The 23,178-nt window shown below is 40.9% G+C and overlaps 1 protein-coding gene and 2 pseudogenes across 3 annotated transcripts; all 3 read right to left on the bottom strand.

The window, feature by feature from the left end:
- Positions 1–1,501: 1,501 nt before the first annotated feature.
- On the bottom strand, positions 1,502–3,768 carry LOC145038768 (F-box/LRR-repeat protein At3g26922-like). Of its 3 annotated transcripts, none has more exons than XM_078987018.1 (4): positions 3,642–3,768; positions 2,367–3,333; positions 2,098–2,232; positions 1,502–2,024 (listed from the first exon to the last, which is right to left on the bottom strand). In XM_078987018.1, exons 1-4 carry the CDS (start codon positions 3,695–3,697, stop codon positions 1,716–1,718), a joined length of 1,467 nt encoding a protein of 488 aa, XP_078843144.1. In that variant the 5' UTR covers positions 3,698–3,768; the 3' UTR covers positions 1,502–1,715. The 3 variants fall into 3 exon arrangements, with proteins under 3 accessions (XP_078843144.1, XP_078843145.1, XP_078843143.1); XM_078987019.1 differs by having other exon boundaries at positions 3,593–3,753; XM_078987017.1 differs by lacking the exon at positions 3,642–3,768 and having other exon boundaries at positions 2,367–3,490.
- A 995-nt stretch (positions 3,769–4,763) lies between these two features.
- LOC145038767 (germin-like protein subfamily 3 member 4 pseudogene) lies at positions 4,764–5,563 on the bottom strand (annotated as a pseudogene).
- A 320-nt stretch (positions 5,564–5,883) lies between these two features.
- LOC145042646 (inositol polyphosphate multikinase beta pseudogene) lies at positions 5,884–6,903 on the bottom strand (annotated as a pseudogene).
- Positions 6,904–23,178: the final 16,275 nt, after the last annotated feature.

The raw sequence follows: 23,178 nt of genomic DNA, 5'->3' as shown, positions 1-23,178 counted from the left end.
CATCGGTTACAATTACATATTATTTGTGTATTTGGTATATAACGATACAAATTTGTTAGGGTGGGGTGGGCATGGGTTTGTAGGTGTAGTGTATGTAGGTTGGGGTGGGTGGATGGATAGATGGATATTAGAAGAGATGATGATAATATGTTTTAATTTGATGAATCCTAAAAGAAATAAAGATGATGAGGGAGAACATTTTTTCTTTAGAATAAAACATAAAACATGGAATCTAAAATCTTTTCCGTTAGCCAAAGTGATATGTTTTCTAGCAATTTAAACATGTGAATCTAATAGCAGAAGTATAATAAAATTCCTATAGGTTCATACAACTTAGAGGATCTAAGTTTTATACTATTATTGCAACTACTACTATAATAATGTGAGAATGTACATACCGCTTTTGATTCTAATGATCTCCTTGCTTAAGACCTTGTTTTTCCACGTTGTCGAGATGAAAGGACACAAACCAGAATCTCTTTAATGGTATTACACCAAGATCACCAAAAGCACAAACTTAATTAAAAAAAAAAAAAAAAAGAACAAGATCAAAAAATCTACAAATCCTAGAAGGGTTAAGAATTTCAATCCTCCTTAGGGAAGAAGGGAGAACAAAAGTTCCATAAGGAATTAAGCAATTAAGATGTGATCCCTTGCAACTTATATATAAGCTACAACTGCTTAGTCACAAAACAACTCTAACCCCACGTAGGTTTGTTTGGTATTAAGACAAGATTGCCCACTCATGCCTCCGCCCCCATGCTTGTTTGTTGTTGATAACCTTATCGAAGCTGGAAATATTTGCTTATAAAGTCAATCAATTGGTGGAAATATATCAGGTGTCGATGATTAATTAGGTAACTTATTTCCTATTGGCTTGTGGAGTCTCATTGCTTCTAAACCTAATCGTCACTAGTGGAACCAAGCAATAAACTATTCGTAAGAAGTCTTCATGGCTCTTAGCTGATTCTTATGTAAGATAATGTATATGACAATAAACTATTACACCCCGTTCCCAAGTTCAACTTAACGAGAGAAAGGAAAGGAAATTGGTGAAAATAAGAATAAAATTAAAAAAAAAAAATTAATGTTCTTGAGTTTCATTAAAAAAGGAAAGTGGAAGGAAGCAAAAGAAATGAGATGACCATTTTCTCTCCTAACTTTCCTTTCAATTTTAGGAGGATTTGGAAAAAAAGAACAAAGTGATTCATTTTCCTTCCACTTCTCTCAAACTCAGAAACACGAAAGAAATTTTTATACTTTTTTTCTCTTATTTTCTCTTCTTTTCTTTTGTTAAACTTGGGAACGAATTCCTGTGTAAGATAATGTATTATTTTATTTAAACAATATACTTTCTTGAATGTTCCCCATATTGTGTCAAAATGATATATATATATATATATATATATATATATATATATATATATATATATATATATATATATATATATATATATATATATATAGGTTTCAATTTTACATGACAAAGTTACATTGAATATTATAAAATTCGACCTAATTAATGCTATGCATTTAACCCAAATCTTAATACATCTCCCAACAAAATTCCCTACTCAGAAAGTCAGAATCATCACAGACATCATTCTAAAAAGGACAAAAAAACAAATATTTTTCTAATAATAAGTGAAAATGAAGCAAAAATCCAAATCCAACTCCACATGAAACCAAGAAATCTAGTTAGCTACTTACTTACATTACATATTATCAGAAAATCTTGCAGCATCAGTCCTTAAAAGAGTAATCACTTTGACATTTGAAGAAGCCTTGTGAAAATTTGACACTTTTTTCAAACTCTCCATAGACAAAGCATCATACTTAGCTTCATTACTCCAACTGAACACCATTTCCTCCATTGCATCTCCATGAGCCAATAAGAAAGCTGCTACTTCTAGTTTTGTATTTTCTCCATCAAATTCAAGAAACTCAATTTTTTTCAGATGACAAGTCAAGATTCTTCTTCTGTCTTCTTGATCTAAGTCCCCAAATCTTGATGTAAAAAATCGCTAAGATCATTCAAACAAAAGCATAAGTTTTGAATTCTTGAAAAATGTATTTAAAAAAATGATATGAGAATACCTGTTCAACGATTAAATGGAGAGATTCCAAATCTGGAAGACATTTAAGAAATTCAATGATTGAATCCATGATGAGGGCATCAATTGTTATCTCCAAAGTCTTCAAATTAGGTAGAGATACAGGGAGATGCAACGCCTATATCATAATTCAGGGACAATTAGGGCTTTTTCGGGTTTTCTTTCTTTCATTAAGTTCTTCATAGGTAAAGTGGTTTAATGAGACAAAATGACCATTTTACCCTCTCATTCAAAAAAGGAATAAGCATCTACCTGAACAAAATGATGGCTAATCGATAAAGACTCCACATGAGAAATTCCAGCATACAGCTCACGAATGGTGTCACCTATTGGGTCAAAAGTAAACTCATCCAGCAGTGTATCTTCAGAGTGAATTACAGCTTTCTTCAAGGAATCAAGACTTTGAAAGAAAAATTTATCAGCTATATGACCTCCAAACTCCAAAGACACCAGTTTTGGGCAGAAAAGCATAACCAAACTACACAACCCCACATATTCAAATCTGTTCAAATACTCAGCCTTATTCCTATTATCAATTCTCAAATTCTTGAGCTTTGGACAGTTTATAACAAGAAAGATAAGTTTGTCTAACAAACAGTTTATCAAACTCAAATCCTCCAGCAATGGGCAGTTTATGAGAAAATCTTGAAGGAAATCATTGTGGAATAACTCAACATTGTTCAACTCAAGAACCCTAAGTGCTGGAAACCCTATAAAACCAGGCATACTTAGACGATGTGTGGACAAAAACAACCTTAGTATCTCCAGTGAACCACAAGTCACCAGAGAATGAGGCAACTCGATATCCTCAGACTTCTTTCTAGGGCAAAACCTCAACTCAAGTTGTTTCACGTTTCTGGTAATGGCGATGTTAATCCATTGCGCTATTGTTGACATACTGTAGTAATTTGAACAGCATAATCGAAAGCTGTCTAAATCGAAGGATCTGTTTGCCAAAACCCAAAAAACAAACTTTTTGAATTTGTTCTTTTTGAATGTTTTTGGGGGTTTATGTCGTCGGGAGTAATCTATGTCTAGAGAGGGAATTGAAGTCCACAAATGCCTCCATCGTGTAGATAAAATGCGGGTTCGAATTACTTCTTCGGTGGTTGGAAGAAGTGAAAGAATCAAGAGGAGAATATGATCAGGTAATTTACTGATTATATCATCCCCATCTTCACGCTTTGGTGCGTGTGTTCGCTTGGATTTCTTCATCAATCTGTTACATAAACTAAGCTTCATTACGACTGTCATGAGAAGCTCTAACCTTACGATCTTTAAACACTTCAACACTAACAGAAATAAATTGCTCGGACGATAAAAAAAAAAAAAAAAAAAAAAAAAAAAAAGGTTCAAACAAAGCATAACCAAAACATATAAACCGAAGAAATCATTAATCAAGCAGACGAAAAATGGAATAATAAAAATGAAGTTATAAGCCCTAAGATGATCAGACAAATCAAATTCAAATAATAAACCTGAAATTAAACATATTTGAGAAAATAGCTTGTAGAACAGATGCAGGACCTTGTGGTTTGAGAATTAATGGAGGTAGAAGATTTCGTTTGAAATCGACGAGTCATCGACGTAAGTTGTAACTGCGGGCGTCATGCTCCCGCTAATCAAGCGTAATTTCCCGCCTGCTGAAAGTATTGTTATGGGCTGGGCCTGGCAGGAAATGAATTTAATGGATAGTATTATTTATTTTGCACAAGTGTTTTTACTATAACAGAGTATCCTTTGAGTTTCATGTTATGAAAGACGATTCATGATTAATATTTTTAGTAGTATTATAATATTGGCAAGTTGTTAGATAATGAAATGACTTATACGAAAAAAATATGGCGGAGGAACCTACGTGTAATTCTACAAATAAGTGTTTTATCTGTTTTTTAATACAGAAGGAGGATGTTTTCTCTTTTCAATTACTAGGACCAGTCACACTAGGATAAACATTTAAATTTTCTATCAAGTTGAAATCACTAGGACAAAGCTAATTCATGAGTGACACTTCTCTTTATATATATATATACTAAGCTTATCATTTTTATAAATAGAATCAATATAATAATAATATTTTTTTAAGATGTTCAAATCTTTAAATTTAAAGTACAACCAACTATTAATATAATAATATTATAATATATATCTTACAAATAATAATGTTAGGGATATAAGTATTAAAAACACATTTAAATTAGTATTTTCTTATTTTTAAGGATTGAATTAGTATTTTCATCAATTTTGACCCAACTTGTACTCCTAAAATATCTCTTCTCTGGTATCTGGTGCATTCGAAATCTGAAACACTTCTTTTCGAAAAATCGTTTGAAAATTTAAAAACTCATTCAAATTGAAGTTCCCTAAATTTTGCATAAAACAGGATCCGACAAACCGAAACGGTAAAAAACCGGAACCAATATAGTGTAAAACCAATAACCAATAACCGGCCCGACAACTTAAAACCAATATCAATGTCCATCGGTCTGGATGCTCACACCTAAAATCATTTGTGCAAAACTTGGAAATTATCCAAATTATTAGCATTTTCTTCTAAAACGGTAATACCTAACCTCTAACTGATTAATATTAAATGATTCAGTCTACCGAATACAATCTACAACCACATAAACTCGAAACAAATTCAATAAATTGAAGTATTTCATTTTAAGAAGTATATACATATGCCAATATATCAATCCATTCATATACACACACATGACACATTATAAGCACCAAAATCCAAAAAAACCAAACCCAACATTATAATTCTAAAGTTCATCATAAAAATTCTTATAACCATCATCCACACGAACATCTTCAACTTTAGTAAGCGAAACCAATTTCGCCATTGCCATTTTCACCATTTCAGACGCTTTATCCCCAAACATAGCATTCGATATATCAACAACTCCTGGATTTTGCGCATTAAACACCGAGTAAAACATCGCATCTTCAAACCCACTATTCATACAATAATGCAACAATCCTTTTGGGAACACAAACACATCACCTTCCCTCAAAATGCTTTGAAAAAGTTTACTATCCGTATCAATAAACCCAACAATCACAACGCCTTTTACCAAAAATATCATTTCACTTGACCTTGGGTGCGTGTGAGGCGTCACTAACCCATCAACTTCTAAATCGGTTCGACCCGTTGATAACCCGAAAGTGTTGAGCCCCGGGAACTCAGAAGCAGTGACTAGGGTTACAGACGAGCGTAGGAACGTATCGGTGCTACCTTGGTGGCTTAATTGTAAATTTTTGAAATCGGATGTTGTAATGTTTGATGGGTTTTTGCAAGGGAAGCCATTGATGAACATGGTTCTATGAGAGTAGGTGTCGGTTGGGCACATGTCTTGGAGTTTATCGTTGTTTGTGGGTGAAATATAGAAGTTGAATAACAAGGGAATGGTAATGGTGAAGAGAAGATTTAAGTTTGACATTTTTTTGGAGTTTATTAGGCTTTCTTCTTTTGAAATATGAAATTGGGTACTTATAAACGTAATGTTGCATCTACTAGTCTTCATGTTGGATTAAGTTTCAAGAATGTCTGTATTGCTATCAAGAAAGATATCATGTTGTTATCTTAATTATATTCAACAAATGGGCTCCATCCACTAGATTTTTTTTATAACTAAAGATGTCAAAATAAAAAATAAAAAAATGTTTTTTTTTTATCGATATTAGTTTCTTTCTTATATGTTTGTGCTTTTCATACAATATATACCTACTTAATAGAATCAGATATATAAAAAAAGGTTCATACAGTAAGCAAATCTTGGTTCAAATGAAATGGAAATACATCGTCTTGACAATTATGAAAAAGTGGGAATTAAAAGTTCAAATGTTGTCAGCTAAGGCTCAATCAGACCATTCTTGAGATCATTTGTGTCTGAAAGTATCTTAGATATGAACTTTATCAAAGAACAAAGTCCACCCAAGAAGTTATGATCTATAACCCCTTTTCCTTCTTCAACATGTGCAAAATCGATAAGTTTGACTTCTGGGTTTGATGTCAACCCCTTTTCGAACATGAAAAGTAACGAACAAGCATAGAAATGATACATAGTTTGATCCTCAAACCATGCCTTCAGTTCCAACAACTGTGACAAAATCCCATTATCTCCACCATAAACAGAAGCTACCAAAGAACAATCCGGTTTTGATTCCGATTCCGATTCCGATCCCGATTCCAGGTTAGATGAAACAAATTTCATAAGAAACAGTCTAACATCATCTGGTCCAGCTTTACGCATCACATCTCTCTCAGGTTTATAAAACCCTAATTCATCACCTATAAAGACTCGAAGCCCTGAAAGTCTGTATCCAAGTGAAACACTTGTGCTTTCTCTGTCTTTTTTCAAGCATTTTGTAATGTATTCTTCAGAAGCTTCTGGGGCCCACGTTCTGGCCCCGATTTTGATGTCCATTAAAGAGGGTGACAAGCGAGATGAAACAAGATCTTGTAAGATTATGTGAGGGTGTTCGATTCCAGTTGATGCTTTCATGATCTTGGTGCCATAAAAGATAGGGAAGAACTTACGGATTTTTTCTGGGATTTGAGTGTTGGAAGAGAAGGATTCATAGAAAGATACTTCTTCTGTTCCACGTTTTCCATCTTGGAGTGGCTTGTAGAAACGACCTGAATCATCCACAAGAGGACCGAGTTTCCCAGCTCCCGCCACGTGTCCTGCAACTTGGTGATCTGGGATCTTGAACATGTTGAAGAACTGGAGAGAAAATTAAGATTTTGTTTTGAGATATTGCAAAAAAAAGTTGAATGTTGAATTGAAGATTCTGGTAATAGTCCTGTCTAACCATATGCCAATGCCATAGAATAGAAGTCATTCTCTTACGGAGACATGCTCTACATGGCCAGAGGCTACGTACCAGTACCAATTTGAATCTAAGTCCTTTCACTGGTCACATGGTCAAAGGTATTACAATTGCTATAAACATAGCGAATAACACAAGAAAATAACTCAGAATGATAATACTGAAAAGCACATAACACATATAACACATAACATACAATTGTTTCTATATATTGAACTCACCTTAAGTTAACCGGGGGTTAAAATAGTAATTTGGACAGCACTTCGGCTTTAAATATGCCTTTCTATGTTGAAAACCGGAAGTTTGTTTGAAAACCGAGCTCTGCGAAGGTAGGGCTTCAAAACCGAAAAGATAAAATTTTTGGGCTTCTCGGGGGTCTCGGGACGTGTTTCGGGTGCTAAAATTGATTTCGGGGCTTCGGGGAAAGTTAATATGAAGAAAATATGGAAAGAGGGGCTAAAAGTGTCATATTTTCAAAGTTAGTCGGAAAGGTTCGCAGGCCCCTTTATATAGGGCCGAGGTTCGGATGTCGGCTTAAGAAGCGAAACTCAGTGGCAGCAGCATAGCGAAGCAGGTGGCGCGAGAAGGAGGCTCGGATGCGAGGTTCGGCTGCGAAGCTGGTAGGCGCGACGTGGATGTGCGAGACTCGGACACGAGGGCGAGGCACGTCGGAAGCCTATTGGCTCGCACTTCGGTCGAATGGCTGAGCGGCATGCGTCAGGCTTCCGGAAGCAGGCAACGAAGTAGTTCGGTCCGGGCCACGTCTCCGGTGACGCACCTGCTTCGTGCGAGGTGACGTGGCCGGTTACTATTCATGCGAAAATTTCCAATTTTCGTGCTCCGAACTTCTAAAATCCATAACTTTCGCATACGAGCTCCGTTTTTGACGTTCTTTATATGCACGCGTAGCTAAAATCATGCTCTACAACTTTTGTTTAGACTTCGTCGGCTATATTTGAATTTAAATTTAATATTATTATTTTTAACAAACCGGGACAGGAAAATCCGTTAAAAAAATTCATAACTTCTTCATCCGACATCCGTTTTTGTCAGACTTTTTACTGTTGTACTACCTATGATGAGACCTTCGATTCTCGTTTAGGATGTATCGGTAAAATATCGCTCGATCTAAAATTCGAGTTTTTAGCTGTCTACTGCTAAGTTGAAACTTCGAAAAATCATAACTTCCTCATACGAAGTCAGATTTTAGCGTTCTTTTTATCGAATTTCTCGGTTTAACGAATACTACGACTTTCATTTAGATTACTAAGGCTAAAAAGTAGTTTATCAAAAACTCACTTTTTACGTCATTCGGTGCCGTGCCGGTTTTGTCGCGGATCTTCGGTTGGTCGTAACTTCTTCGTTATAACTCGGATTTTGACGAGGTTTTCGCCTACAAATTTCTAACGAGATTCTCTACAACATCAAATAATAAAATTTTACTTATTTAAAATTTCATATTTTCGCTATATTTCACTATTTGGCTTTTAATTTGAATCTCATAAGACTTCCAATATTTTCTGAGTGATTCTAAACATAGTTTTACTTCATCTCTAGTAAAAACCATCTGTTAGAACTCAACACTCAATTTTACATAATATTTCACAATTTTATTCATTACAAAACACGATTTTAAAACGTGTATGTTACAGTACTCTCTTACGAACTCACTATACGAGTTAGGAAGTGACTGAAGAACCCAATCAACAGCCATCCTATCAATGTGTGACTTCATCCCTAAGACGTGTGCACACACCGACTTTCCTTCCTTATGTTTACTTGCCAAAAGGGCTTGAGTGATATTGAACCTTTCAATTTTACAATCTTGTGGGTTAGGGAGAACAATTGGAGGAGGTGGAGGAAGTGAAGCATGATTTCTTGTTCCTCGATCGAATCGTGGAATACCATCTTCATGTAGAATGCTTGTTCCACGGGATTTGGGAAGACCATAGTTGTCGAACTTTAACATCTACAAAACGGGAGAAAACAAATTCAAGTTAGTTGATCGATTGAGTCCTTAGTAAATCACCCAAATGAGATACTAAGGCTAGGACCCAACACAATACGCTACAACCTAGAAAAGGGATGCCGTAATCTAGTTACAGAATATTTGAAGGTAAGTGAATGACGATTCACTAATTTCCACCATGAAAAACTAAAAAATTTAAGTTTTAGATCTATGAAAACTCCTAGAACCTTTGAGATTCATTGAACATTTCAATGGCATGTTTAAATCTCGATATGCCCCTCTTGTTTGTGACTGGGATGCCGAGGATCACAAAGCGAGTGTGAATAACCATGCAAACTTACATGGTGCCCTCACATGTTACAGTCACCTATTCGATGTGCCGGTAAACCACACACGCCCCACCGAACTATGACAAACATTGAGTCACCCTTTGCTACCTTTGTTTAGAACCATTTAGTGTGTCGGTAAGCCACACACGCTCCACTAACGTCTTCGCAAGGGTACAAAGTGTAATTTCATGGAATTGCATCAATTCACTTTGCCTAAGTAACTAAGATTGGGAATTTGTAAAAACATTTAGTTACTTTTGTATTTCATTATACTTATAATGGAAGGTTTCGTCCTATCCTACCCGTTCGGCTAACGACTCTCCACTAGTCAAGAGTGCGGTGGGTAAGAGTGGATAGCCATTCAATCGCCATATTATAGGCAATTTCCTTAAACACCCCTTATAGACCAGCTTCGTGAATGAGGCCTACTAACGGTAAGACTGACTTTTACTCATACATATATATAATGTTAGACTTTTAATGTTATATATAGTATAGCGTGCATTTTACACTTTTAAAATATTAGGTGATCAAATTTAACAATTATACTTTTAATTCAATTAAATTGTAAACCTAAACTTTTATGGATTTATTAAACTTCTTTTAATTATACACCTTAATTAATTAATAAAACCATAAGGGTGTGATTTGAACTTTTCAAAACATTACTAGGGTTTTAGAATTTAACAGTCCTAATTAAACTTTTAATCAACTTTTAAATTCCAAAACTTGAGGGCAAGTTTTGAAACATTTCAAAACATTAGGGTTTAGAATTTAAATATATCACAATTAAACTATTAATCAAAATTTAAATTCCAAAACTTGAGGACAAGTTTTGAAACCTTTTTCAAAACATTAGGGTTTCAACTATTTAAATTTCAAAACAACAAAACTTTTAGGTTCAAATTTAAACTATAAAACCTAAAGGGGAAATATGAAACTTTTCATAACAACAAGGATCAAATAACACATAATTCTAAATTAACATTTAATAACATAATTATCCATATTTGATTTATTTAAGATTTCTTGCAAAACAATTTATCAATTTACTCAAAATAATTAATCAATTATCTTATAAGGAAACAATTATCTTATTAATTGATAAATATCTTCATTTAGATCAAAAATATAGTCAAATATATCATATAATCGGATTAATATTGATCTAACATGATAAGGTAACTATCCTAATGCAAAAACAGCAAGAAAACCCGAAATTCCCTCCTTCTTACGAGCTGACTCGTTGAGTCAGGCTTGGACTCGTCGAGTCTGCAAGGACTCGGCGAGTTCAGCTATGGACTCGGCGAGTCCAGCCTCCATAACACCAAAAAACGATTTTTTTCAGTTATACAATGCATCAATACAATTGAAACCAAGCTAGGCTCTGATACCACTGATGGGTTTTGGTCATAAGACGTCCTATGTGCTCATACAAACCCTAAAGCTTGGATCTAGGTTTCTCTATTGTACATGCTTTGAATCCAAGACTATGAACCCTAATTCTAGCATATGGAAATCGACATTAACATATAATTGGGTTTAAGATGTTACCTTGATTGTTATGTAGCAATAACAATCCCAATTCCACCTTGAATTGACTTTGGAAGGCTTAGAGTCACAAGTGTCACTCCTCTAATGGTTCACAAACACCATAAGCAAGAGGATGAAGAGGAGAGAGGTTGGAGGCTACAAAAAACGTGTAGAAACCCTAACAAGAAGCTTAACCACGTTTTTGAGCCTTAAGGGGTCTTTATATAGTTGGGCTATTAGGGTTATCTAACAAGGAAACCCTAATTTGGATGCTTAAGCCTTTAGCAACCCATGGACCCTTCTAATTAAGGCCTTGGATGATTTCATATGGGCTTCCCCATAGAATTCATCCACCTTATCATATAAGGCAATCCATGGCCCAAATTATAATTATCTTATAATTACAATTCCAGTCCCTTAAGTTTAATTAATCTCTTTTAGTCACAAAACTAATTACTAATTAATTATTGACTAATATTAATTAAACAATATGATTTCTCCTTTAATATAATATTCCCATAATATTTTAATAAATCATATTTAATCCTATCTCTCCATAATTCATCCTATCAAGTTGTTTTGGTGAAGGCAACCCAAAAGGACCATGCACCATCGGGTCAAGTACATACCAAAATAGTTATGGACTTAGACACTAATCCAACATAAACTAATATAAACATCATTCATTCATTCCAAAACTCGTCAAAATGTGATAATGTAAAAATAGTTATCAAAGTACAAATTAAGTCGTGAAATGCAGAATAATGGTGGATTCGATGCGGTTAAGTCGAGCCCTTCCCTTTCAAACCAGAAGTACCTGAAACTACAAACATAAAACTGTAAGCACAAAGCATAGTGAGTTTCCTCTAAATACCACATACCACATACATATAAAATGGGCCCCACCCATAGCATAACTGTAACACCCAAAAATTTAAGCCAAATTTAAACTTTCAAAACATGTCGAATTCATCACAACATTACAACTTTGTTTTCAAAATACATTTATATCAGAGTTTTCCCATATCTGGAATACTCTAGGGTTTGTTGGCTACCGCACGGAGTAGTACAACCTCAACCCATCCCACATAACATATCAACATGTAACAGATAATGCACATACAGACAATCAATCAGTATCACAGGTAGTCCTACAGACCTACCCTCTAGCGTATCAAACTAGCATGCATAACTAACTCATACTCAACATAATACAACTACTAGGATATCATACCCAATGGTCCGGCCTTGGCGCCTTAGACCCCTTAGTATAGTGAGGATAACTCACCTCGCAACTGTCGTCGAAAATAAGAAAGCTCAACTCCCGGGTCCAACACGAACTCCACCACCTAGATGCACCATACAACCTTTTTCATAAATCTCCCAATTACCAGAAACCAACAGAATTCAACTGGTCAAGCCTTGGTCCAAGTCAAAGTCCACAGTCAGAGTCAACAGTCTATGTTGACTCGACTCGCCGAGTGCAGAACACTGACTCGTCAAGTCCTTCCTGAGTTTGAGAAGTCGTGAAATCCTTGATTGGCTCGTTGAGTTTCCCTTTTTAACTCGTCGAGTTCATACGTGGCCAAGATTTGGAAGAAACCCTAGCCAACTCACCGAGTTCAAGGCAATCTTCAATGAACTCGCCGAGTTCATGGCCATCTTCAACGGACTCGCTGAGTTTCTCATTCAACTCGCCGAGTCCTTGCAGTTCTTAATCGATGCAGATGCTTTTTAAGCCATGGCAAGGTCCCACATTACAGATCCAAGCTCTTAAGGCATGTTTATCACGTAAAGTTGCAAACTTTACGCACATGCAAGGCTCTAAAGACCCTAGATGATCAATCTAAGCTCTTAATGGAGTTTTACACATTGGGAGAGTCTCATCCTTGTACAAGCTAGGAACTTTATGGATCTAGAGGTCAAGGGAAGTCCAGATCTGAAGTTACAACTTCAGATCTTAGCTTAAACACGGAGAGCCCTTCATAACACCCATCCAAGAGAGGTTAAAAGAGAAATGAGCTTAAGGAACAACCTAATACCTTCCAGAGAGTGATAACTGAGGAAATCCCTTAGCTTCCCACGAGTTCTTGGCCTTGCTTTTCCTTGCTACCTCAAGTGCTTCCTTCTCCAAGGTTACTCCTCCAAGCTTGAACACACCAAGGAACACACACACACAATTTAGGGTCTGAGAGGGACAAGAAGCAGTAAGGGGAGGCTGGTGGAGGCCAATGATCCTTTAAATAGGGTGCAAAACCCCCATAATTTAGGGTTTCATCTGCCAGCTCCTACTCACCGAGTCCCTTAGTGGACCCGCCGAGTAGGTTACTAAACACGCGTTCTATTCCCGCTGCTACTCGACGAGTAGGGCAACCAAATCGTCGAGTAGGACATAAGGCCAATTATTCTTTATTTAAATCCATACCTGGAATCGGGGTGCTACAATTCCCCCCCCCCCCTACTTGAACTAGACTTCATCCTCGAAGTCTGCTGCGGTGAACAGTCCCGGATAATGCTCCCGCATTTCTGCTTCTGCCTCCCACGTCCATTCGGACCCCTTCCGGTGCTCCCATTGTACCTTCACCAAAGGTATTTCCTTGTTCCTTAATATCTTCATCTTTCTATCCAGTACGGACACAGGCCTCTCCATATAATTCAGGCACTCATCGACCTGAATATCATCCAACGACACCACCACCTCCTGATCCATGGTGCATTTTCGCAGCTGTGAAATGTGGAAAGTGTTGTGTATCCGACTAAGCTCCTCCGACAGCTCTAGCCTGTAAGCCACCTTGCCAACCCTGGAAATGATCCTGAACGGCCCGATATATCGGGGACCCAATTTTCCCCTCTTCATGAAGCGGATCACACCCTTCCAGGGCGAGACCTTCAGGAGTACCATGTCCCCCACCTGAAATTCGAACTCGGTTCGGCGTTTTTCGGCATAACTCTTCTGTCGACTCTGAGCAGTCTGCAAGCGCTGTCTAACTTGCTGGATCTTTTCAGTTGTCTACAAGGCTACCTCCGTACTACCCATCACCCTGTGTCCAACTTCACCCCAACAGACCGGGGTGCGACATCTCCGTCCGTAGAACAGCTCGAATGGCGGGGCGCCAAGGCTAGAATGGTAGTTGTTGTTGTAGGCAAACTCCGCAAGCAGTAGGTGAGAGTCCCAGCTCCCACCGTAATCAATGACACATGCCCTCAACATGTCCTCGAGGGTCTGAATAATCCGCTCGCTCTGGCCGTCGGTCTGCGGGTGGAATGCTGTGCTGAAGTGCAACCGCGTGCCCAACTCCTCGTGAAACTTTTGCCAGAAGCGGGAGGTAAACCTGACATCCCGATCAGAGACAATGGAGACAGGAACCCCATGGCGAGACATGATCTCCCGAACGTACAATTCGGCCAATTTCTCGATCGATGAACCCTCTCGTATAGCCAAGAAATAGGCGCCCCTGGTCAATCGATCCACGATGACCCATATAGCATCATTCCCCTTTGCCGTCTTTGGCAATTTGGTAATAAAATCCATCGTGATCTGTTCCCATTTCCACATGGGAATCTCTAGGGGCTGCAGCTTTCCATGCGGCCTCTGATGCTCGGCCTTGACCATCCTACAGGTCAAGCACCTCTCAACGTACCGAGCTATTTCCCGCTTCATGCACGACCACCAATAGCTCAACCTCAGATCTCGATACATTTTGGTGGCCTCCGGGTGAATAGAGAAATGAGACTTATGAGCCTCCTCCATAACCGTCTGCCTAACCCCACCCGTCATCGGAACCCAAACCCGACCGCATCAGTTTTTTAGTCCCCGACTATCCTGCACAAATTGGGTGTTCTCGCCCTTGATCCTCTCCAGCTTCCAATTTTCCAGGCGGATGCCCTCAACCTGGGCATCTCTGATCAAACTCACCAGCGGAGAATCCACTGTTATCCTCATACATACCGCTGGGGTGGAAGACCCCGCTGACTTGCGTCTCAAAGCGTCCGCCACTACATTCGCTTTACCGGGATGGTAAAGGATCTCGCAATCGTAGTCCTTGACTACGTCCAGACACCTGCGCTGCCTCATGTTCGAGTTCAGCTGATCCATGATATGTCTCAAGCTCTTGTGATCCGTGTAAATGGTACAACGAACCCCATAGAGGTAGTGTCTCCATATCTTGAGGGCGAACACCTCCGCCCCCAGTTCCAAGTCATGCATAGGGTATCTCGTCTCATGTGGCTTCAGCTGCCGCGATGTGTAGGCTATCACTTGTCCTTTCTGCATGAGGACCGCCCCTAAACTTGTGATGGATGCATCACAAAACACCACAAATCCTCGACTCCCTCTGGGAGTGTCTATACTGGAGCCTCGCACAATTACTGACGATGGGTCTCAAACGCCCTCTGTTGCTCAGGACCCCATCGGAAATCCACTCCCTTCCTTGTCAAATGAGTGAGTGGCACTGCGATCTTGGAGAAGTCCTGTATGAACCTCCGGTAGTACCCTGCCAACCCCAGAAAGCTCCTAATATATGAGGGAGATTTCGGAACCTTCCACTGCATAACCGCCTCGATTTTGGTCAGATCAACCAAAATCCCCTCCTGGTTAACGAGATGTCCGAGGAACTGGACCTCCCGTGACCAAAACTCACACTTCGAGAACTTGGCGTACAACCGTTCCCGTCTCAAAACTCCCAACAACTCTCGCAGATGTTCCTCATGCTGCTCTCGGGTCTTGGAATACACAAAGATATCATCTATAAATACTATGACTGAGCGATCAAGCATCGGTCTACAGACCCGATTCATCAGGTCCATGAACACCGCGAGCGCGTTGGTGAGCCCAAACGGCATCATCACGAACTCGTAATGTCCATAATGAGTTCGGAACGCGGTCTTCTCCACATCCTCCTCTCTGACCCTCACCTGATGATACCCAGACCTCAAGTATATCTTGGAAAACCAAGATGCACCCTGTAACTGGTCGAAGAGATCGTCTATCCTTGGGAGTGGGTAACGGTTCTTCTCCGTCAACTTATTCAACTCCCAGTAATCGATACACATCCACGTGCGAACCATCTTTCTTTCGGACGAAAATTATTGGTGCTCCCCATGGAGAACTGCTAGGCCGAATGAACTGCTTGCCCAGCAGCTCCTGCAGCTGCGATGACAACTCCTGAATCTCTGGCGGGGCCAATCGGTACGGCGCCTTAGCAATAGGGGCTGCAGCTGGCACCAGGTCGATCCTGAACTCGACCTGCCTTTCCGGAGGTATCCCTGGTAACTCCTCCGGGAATACGTCTGCGAACTCCCTAACCACCGGTACGTCGGAAACCGAAATCTAATCCCTGGCTTGCGTATCTACCACATATGCTAGATAACCTGCACACCCGTGCTGAATGTACTATCGTGCCCTGGCAGCTGAACAAAACCCTGATCCCAATCTTGTGCCCTCTCCATATACAATCAGTTCTCCCCCACTTGGGGTTCGAACTACTACACGCTGCCCCTCACAGTCGATCATGGCACCGAATCGACTGAGCCAATCCATGCCTACAATCACGCATATCTCCCCCATGGGAATAGGAATCAAATCTATCGGAAATGACACCCCAAAAATCTCTAATTCACACCCTCGATAAACTGAAGAAGCAGAAAGCTCGTGTTCGTTGGCGATGGACACTCGCAAGGGACACTCTAACTCGCCCACGGGCTCACTAAACTCCCTACTAAATGTCTGAGATACGAAGGACCGACTCGCCCCCGAGTCAAATAAGACCAAAACAGGCAAGGAGTTCACTAAAAACGTACCTAACCATAGGTGCAACAGATAAGAATGCAACAGATATAGAAAAACGAGATAAGGATAGAAACATACCAGCAGCCACATTTGGTGCTGCTCTGGCCTCCTCGATTGTAAGCTGGAAGGCACGACCCTGAGCCTTTGGAGGCTCTGCCTTGACTGGTCTCCCATCCGTGATCCTCAAAGCAGTCGGCGTTGGAGCCTGCACCGGCTTGGCGGCGAGTAACCGACAGTTGGCCTTCAAATGGCCAACCTGATCACAATGGTAACATAACCTCATACTCTGAACTGGAGCGGCCTGGCGACAGTCCTTCGCGTAATGCCCCTCCTTGCCACACTTGTGGCATCCACTACCAGCTCGACACACACCATAATGACCATTGCCACACTTCCCAAAGAATAATAAAAAAAATAGAAAAAATCCTTTTTTTTTAAAAATTTTTCTATGTAGAAAAATGAAAAAGAAAAAGAAAAATAATGCAATATCTACAAAACTACATGCAACCTACATGCAACGGGATCTATGCATGGATGGAAGCCCTTCCCCAAGCTTAAATAAGCATCATCCTTGATATTTGGAGAGAGGCATAGCCGGCCTATTGTAACGTCTCATTTCGGGTATGTGATTTAAATAAAGTAATTTCATTCTTAAGGGGGTACTCGACGAGACTGTAGCCCGACTCGTCGAGTAGAGACAGGATGATCACCCAAATTTAGTTGGCTACTCGACGAGTCCATACGTGGGACTCGGCGAGTCCGCCTGTCTAGATGAAGCCCTAATTTTAAGGGTTTGCACCCTATTTAAACACATTTATACCCCCAACCTTGCCTCTATCACTCTCAGAACATTTCCCCTGTAAACCCTAGCCCTATTGTTGAGTTTGAGTGTGTTTGTGCTAGCTTGGAAGCCTTGGGAAGAGAAAGAAGGAAAGAAGGTCCATAGAAGAGAAGGGAGATCCAGGAGTTAGCTTCCATCTGTTTCTCATTTAGGTAATGAAGATTTGACCTTGTGCATTCCTCCATCAACAAGCTTGTTATGCCTTCTTTGGAGCCTCTTATAATTCAAACTTGAGACATGGACTCCCCTTTTTATGGAAACTTCAGATCTGGACCCTCATTGTATTATAGAAGTGTAAAGTTTCATTCAAAATCATGATTGAGGTCTCTCTTGAGCTTAGAACCCCATTAAGAGCTTAGTTTTGTCATTTGAATCCTTTAAATCCATGCATGCACGTAAAGTTTGCCACTTTACGTGATAAGTATGCCCTAGAAACTTGGATCTGTGATTTGGAGCCGCTGCAAGCTCAAATCAGGTCTGTATGGAAAAGGGACTGAATGGACTCGCCGAGTCGCAAGTTTGACTTGGCGCGTCATATGAAGATAGTCGTGGACTCGATGAGTTAGATGAGAAACTCAGCGAGTCCGATGAAGATTGCCTTATACTCGACGAGTTGTTTGAACAACTCGGTAAGTCGGATGAGTTTTCCCAAGAAAAGTAGTGTTTGAGTGAAATATCTTCATTCCTTCTTAATTACACGTAAAGTTAGCAACTTTATGTGTTCAGATGGTTCCAGGGGCTCAAATCTACGAGTTAGATGCTCTGGAATGGATTAGAATTCGATTGCATGGAATCTGCATGACAGGATTCGGCGAGTTGTTCTTCGGATTTGACGAGTCGAGTCGCGAGTCCCCGTCTTTCTTCGGTTTGTGAGTTCAGGGTGAATCAATGAGTGGGAAAGAGTACTCGGTGACTTAAAGTCATAGTTAGTAAAGAAGGGACTCGACGAGTCTGCGCCGTGACTCGGCGAGTCCGATCAACTGGAAGTTGACTTTGACCAGGGAGTTGACTTTGACTAGGGGTAAAAAAGTCATTTTACCCTGAGAGCATTTACCAGTAACTGATCTATTGTTTCTGGAATTTGTAGCCGGATAGTTTCAGAGCAGCGGTCATCCACTTTTAGAGTTAGCATCTCAGCAGCCCGCACTACGAGGTGAGTGTCCTTCTAGTAGGAACGGGTCTACGGCCACTATGCCGGCCTATTTAGTTAGTAGTAGTTCCGGACCTCGGTCCGATGCAGTAGTTAGATTGCTTGATGTCTTTGTGATTCAAGCATGTCTTTGTGTTATATGTTCTGGACTTGGTCCGATGTAGTATGCAATATATGTGTTTATGCTAGTTGATATGTGTTTATGCTATGATATGTTCAGTCAGTTCCGGACTTCGGTCCGATGCAGGGGACAAGGTGCCAGTCAGTTCCAGACTTCAGTCCGATGCAGGGGACAAGGTCCCATTTAGTTCCGGACTTCGGTCCGATGCAGAGGGCAAGGCCTTGGTTAGTTTCCGAACTTCGGTTCGATGCAGTGGGCAAGACCCAGTATGTGCTTTATATGTTATTGTATGATATTTGGTATTTTGGGGGAGCTCACTAAGCTTTGTGCTTATAGTTTCAGTTTTGGTTTCAGGTACTTTCGCAAGCAAAGGGAAGAGCTCGGGTTGATGGCACTGCACACACCACAACTTCAGCTTTTGTCATGGGAGTTTATTTCAGATACTATGTTATGATGTAACAATTCTTTTGTTATGACACATCTATTATAACTTTTTGGGATTTATGACGTACGATTTCATGATATATTATAAATCATTAATGACCTTAGTATTATTTAAACAAAAAAAATTTGTGTTGTGTTTTGGGTCATTAGAAGTTGGTATCAGAGCCTTGGTTTGAGGGATTCAGGCACACTTATGGGTATGACTGAACTCAAACTAAGGAAATAGTAAAAGATTTTTGAATAAAAATGTTTTCAAAAGAATTTTTGAAAAAGAGACTTAAAAAGAAAAGAATTTGAAAACGAGAAAAAGGGTGTGGTGCATGCAATGAGCCGAGCTCAAGTAATTACTCCCAGATTACTCATAAAAGTTTACATTATGATTATCTATTTTAGTACAGTAGAACAACATGCTAGAATAGGACTAAGGATCTAGGGAGATGCCTTCTGTGCCTGCTATATGTGTTTCAGCTTTATGAGAATTGCATGCTAATATTGAGTAGACAGCAGTAGGATAGTATGATTAGGTTATGTATGATATTGTGAGCTTAGCATTGTATGATAGTACAATTTCTTGTTACGAGAATAGATTACTTGATTAGTTCCTGTGTCCGAATGCTTCTTGCTTTGTGCTTTGTGGGACTCCAAGTGATGGGAGTTAACCATTAGGTGAATACGTCACATCACATGTGATTAGGGTTGGATAATCTAAGAGTGTTGGATTTGGCCCTACTGCGCAACTCTTGTTTGAGTCCAACCATTGTAGGAATGAGTCTTTACTCGAAGTATTATTTGAGCCACATCGCATGTGGTGGTATTCAGGTGATGACTAATTGTCATTACAAGGAGGCCTTCAACAGATGAGGACTGGTTTTTGGTTGAGTTAGAGATTTCCCTAGGGCGAGCCTAGAACGAGAGTAGCAGATATCAGTCATCAGTAGTAGTAGTAGTGACTTGGAGGATTTGAGGCAGTTCTTGAGGAAAGTATGGATATATGTGGAAGGTATTATGGGCCCATACTACTGGAAGCAGAGGATCTGTACTCGAATAAAGGAAGGTCGGGGCGAGACCAGGAAACCTGTAGTGGTAGCGATCCCTCGAGATATATTAATGTTTCTGACGTTTATCATGACGTGTTTTCAGAATGGTGGTTCTACATCCTAGACCAGCAGGTAGCAGTTCAAGTGCCGGGGAGGGATCATGATCATGCTCGGGGGCCAAACATTTGGATGAGCAGACTAGGGAGTTTTTCACTTCAGAGGTTACCCGTATCATACTTGAGCAGACTCTTGTGATCTTTGGTTCGATCAAGGAAGGTATTTTAGAGTTGATGGATGAGAAGTTGAGCACGTTCCATGCTGAGATGGCAGCCATGATAGGGTCGTGCACACTCACCTTCAGGGAGTTCCGGGCTTGTGGAGCTCCAGACTACAATGGGGCGCGGGACCCCATTGTGAGTACTATGCAGTTAGCAGATGTTGCGAATGTGTTCCACACCAGTAGATGTCTCGAGGGGGACAAGGTCAGATTAGCATCCTATCTTCTGAAGGACAGGGCACGAGATTGGTGGGAGGAGGTTGGGCGTGTCATCGGGGATGACGTAACACTTGATGCTATGACTTGGGCTAATTTTACTACCAGGTTCAGAGCCGAGTTTGCACCGGTTATTGAGGTGCAACAGTTAGCCAGAGAGTTTCAGGACCTTACTCAGACTACAACTGATGAAGAAATGAAGAAGGCTCGTTATCATGAGTACGCAATTGATGAGGAAATGAAGAAGGCCCGTTATCATGAGATGTTGCGGAGTGATATCCGCCAGTTTGTGACCAGATCCAACTGTAAGATGCTAGATGTATGATTGCAAGGGCTCGAGAGAGGGATATTGATTTTGAGATGGAGAGGAAGAGGAAGTCGGAGGTGGATTCGGGTATAGGAGTTCGGGCAAGAAGCCCAAGGTTTCGGGTCATAGGTCCAGAGGTCAGCAGAGCCATAGTCGGTGTGGCAAATGTGGGAGATTGCACGATGGGGCGTGCAAGGCAGGGAGTTCCGGCTGTTACAAGTACGATCGGACTGGACATATGAGCAGAGGTTGTACATCTTCTACCACTGCCACCGCAGCATCAAATCTGATTTGCTTCCATTGCAATAAGTGGGGACACAAAAAGACCCAGTGCTCGAGCTTAGCCGCAGTGGGGAAGGTGTCAGAACATGCCCCTGCTACATTGAGGATTACAGACGGTCGACCCCCCTCGGGCCAAGGCGCCAGCGGCGAAGAGTAGAGCTTTTCAGATGACAGCAGAGGAGGCGCGAACGACTCCTGAGGTGGTGACGGGTATGTATTTTCCTTTTTATCTCTGCATTTATTATTGATTGTTTCTAATGTTATATGTTTGCGTATAGGGTCGTTCTTAGTGAACGGCATTTCAGCTACAATGTTATTTGATTCGGGGGCTACGCGATCGTTTGTCTCTCTTACGCTTAGCAAGAGGTTTAGCAGAGCTCCAGGGGAGCTGGATTGTCCACTCGAGGTGGAGATAGCCGATGATAGGACCGTCAGGGTCACGAGAGTGCATAAGGAATGCTCGCTGCAGTTATTCAATGAGCAGTTTTCTATAGACCTAGTCCCTATTCCTTTACGAGGGAACAAGGTCATAGTAGGCATAGATTGGTTGAGCCCCAATGGGGTGGTGATTGATTGCGAGTTGCAGTTAGTGAGGGTTCGCACTCCCAGTAGGGGAGAGTTAGTGATTCAGGGCGAGAGGCCACAACGCAGACCGATTCTTTGTTCAGCAGCGAGAGCGAGGCACTACTTCCAGCAGGGTTGCGCAGGTTATGTCGCATATGTGATGGACACCCGGGATAAGGATAAGACGATAGTAGATAATGTAGCAGTGGTGCGAGAGTACCCAGACGTATTCCCAGAGGAATTGTCTGGGATACCTCCGGAGAGACAGGTTGAGTTCAGAATTGATCTGGTTCCTGGTGCGGCTCCGATAGCCAAGGCACCATATCGGTTGGCTCCTCCAGAGATGCAGGAGTTGTCTATGCAGCTGCAGGAGCTGCTAGACAAAGGTTTCATCATACCGAGTAGTTCACCTTGGGGAGCCCCGGTCCTGTTCGTGAAAAAGAATGATGGGTCGCACCGTGTGTGCATAGACTACCAGGAGTTGAACAATGTAACGTTGAAGAACCGTTACCCACTCCTGAGGATAGATGACTTGTTCGATTAGCTTCAAGGAGCATCTTGGTTTTCCAAGATTGATCTGCGCTCCGGTTATCATCAGATGCGGGTCCAGAGTGAGGATGTTCAGAAGACAGCTTTTAGGACCCGTTATGGTCATTATGACTTTTTAGTGATGCCGTTTGGACTCACCAACGCTCCAGCCATGTTCATGGACCTCATGAACCGCGTATGCAGGACGACGTTGGATCGGTCTGTGATAGTATTCATCGACGACATCTTGGTTTACTCCAAAACCCAGGAGAATCACGAGGAGCACCTGAGAGAAGTGCTAGAGACACTGAGGAAGGAGAGACTTTTTGCGAAGTTCTCTAAGTGCGAGTTCTGGTTGCGCGAGGTGTAGTTCCTTGGCCACCTTGTCAACCAGAAGGGTATTCTAGTGGATCCGGCCAAGATCGAGGCTGCGATACAGTGGGAGGTCCCGAGGTCTCCATCTGAGATTCAAAGCTTCCTAGGATTGGCAGGGTATTACAAGAGATTCATCCAGGATTTATCCAAGATAGCAGTTCCACTCACCCGACTAACCAAGAAGTCGATGGTGTTTTGTTGGGGGCCTGAGCAGCAGGTGGCATTCGAGACTCTCAGACAGCGATTGTGAGAGGCACTGATTCTAACCCCGCCAGAGGGAGTGAATGATTTTGTAGTCTACTGTGATGCCTCGATCACAGGTATGGGAACAATGTTGATGCATCAGGGGCATGTGATAGCTTACGCCTCTAGACAGTTGAAGCCTCACGAGTCTAACTATCCGATGCACGATTTGGAGTTGGGGGCAGTGGTGTTCACCCTCAAAATTTGGAGACACTACC

This window comes from Lactuca saligna, chromosome 4, assembly GCF_052625555.1.
Source record: "Lactuca saligna cultivar CGN05327 chromosome 4, ASM5262555v1, whole genome shotgun sequence".
Lineage (NCBI taxonomy): Eukaryota > Viridiplantae > Streptophyta > Magnoliopsida > Asterales > Asteraceae > Lactuca > Lactuca saligna.
The sequence above is the reverse complement of the archived record's forward strand: the minus strand, read 5'-3'. Positions and strand labels throughout refer to the sequence as shown.

Excerpts from the sequence above, each read along its gene's own strand:
- LOC145038768 (XM_078987017.1), bottom strand. The coding sequence starts at position 3,479 with ATGCTTTGTTTGAACCTTTTTTTTTTTTTTTTTTTTTTTTTTTTTTAT. Across the intron at positions 2,233-2,366 it reads TTAGCCATCATTTTGTTCAG|GCGTTGCATCTCCCTGTATC; the intron begins GTAGATGCTTAT and ends ATTATGATATAG. Across the intron at positions 2,025-2,097 it reads TCCATTTAATCGTTGAACAG|CGATTTTTTACATCAAGATT; the intron begins GTATTCTCATAT and ends GAATGATCTTAG.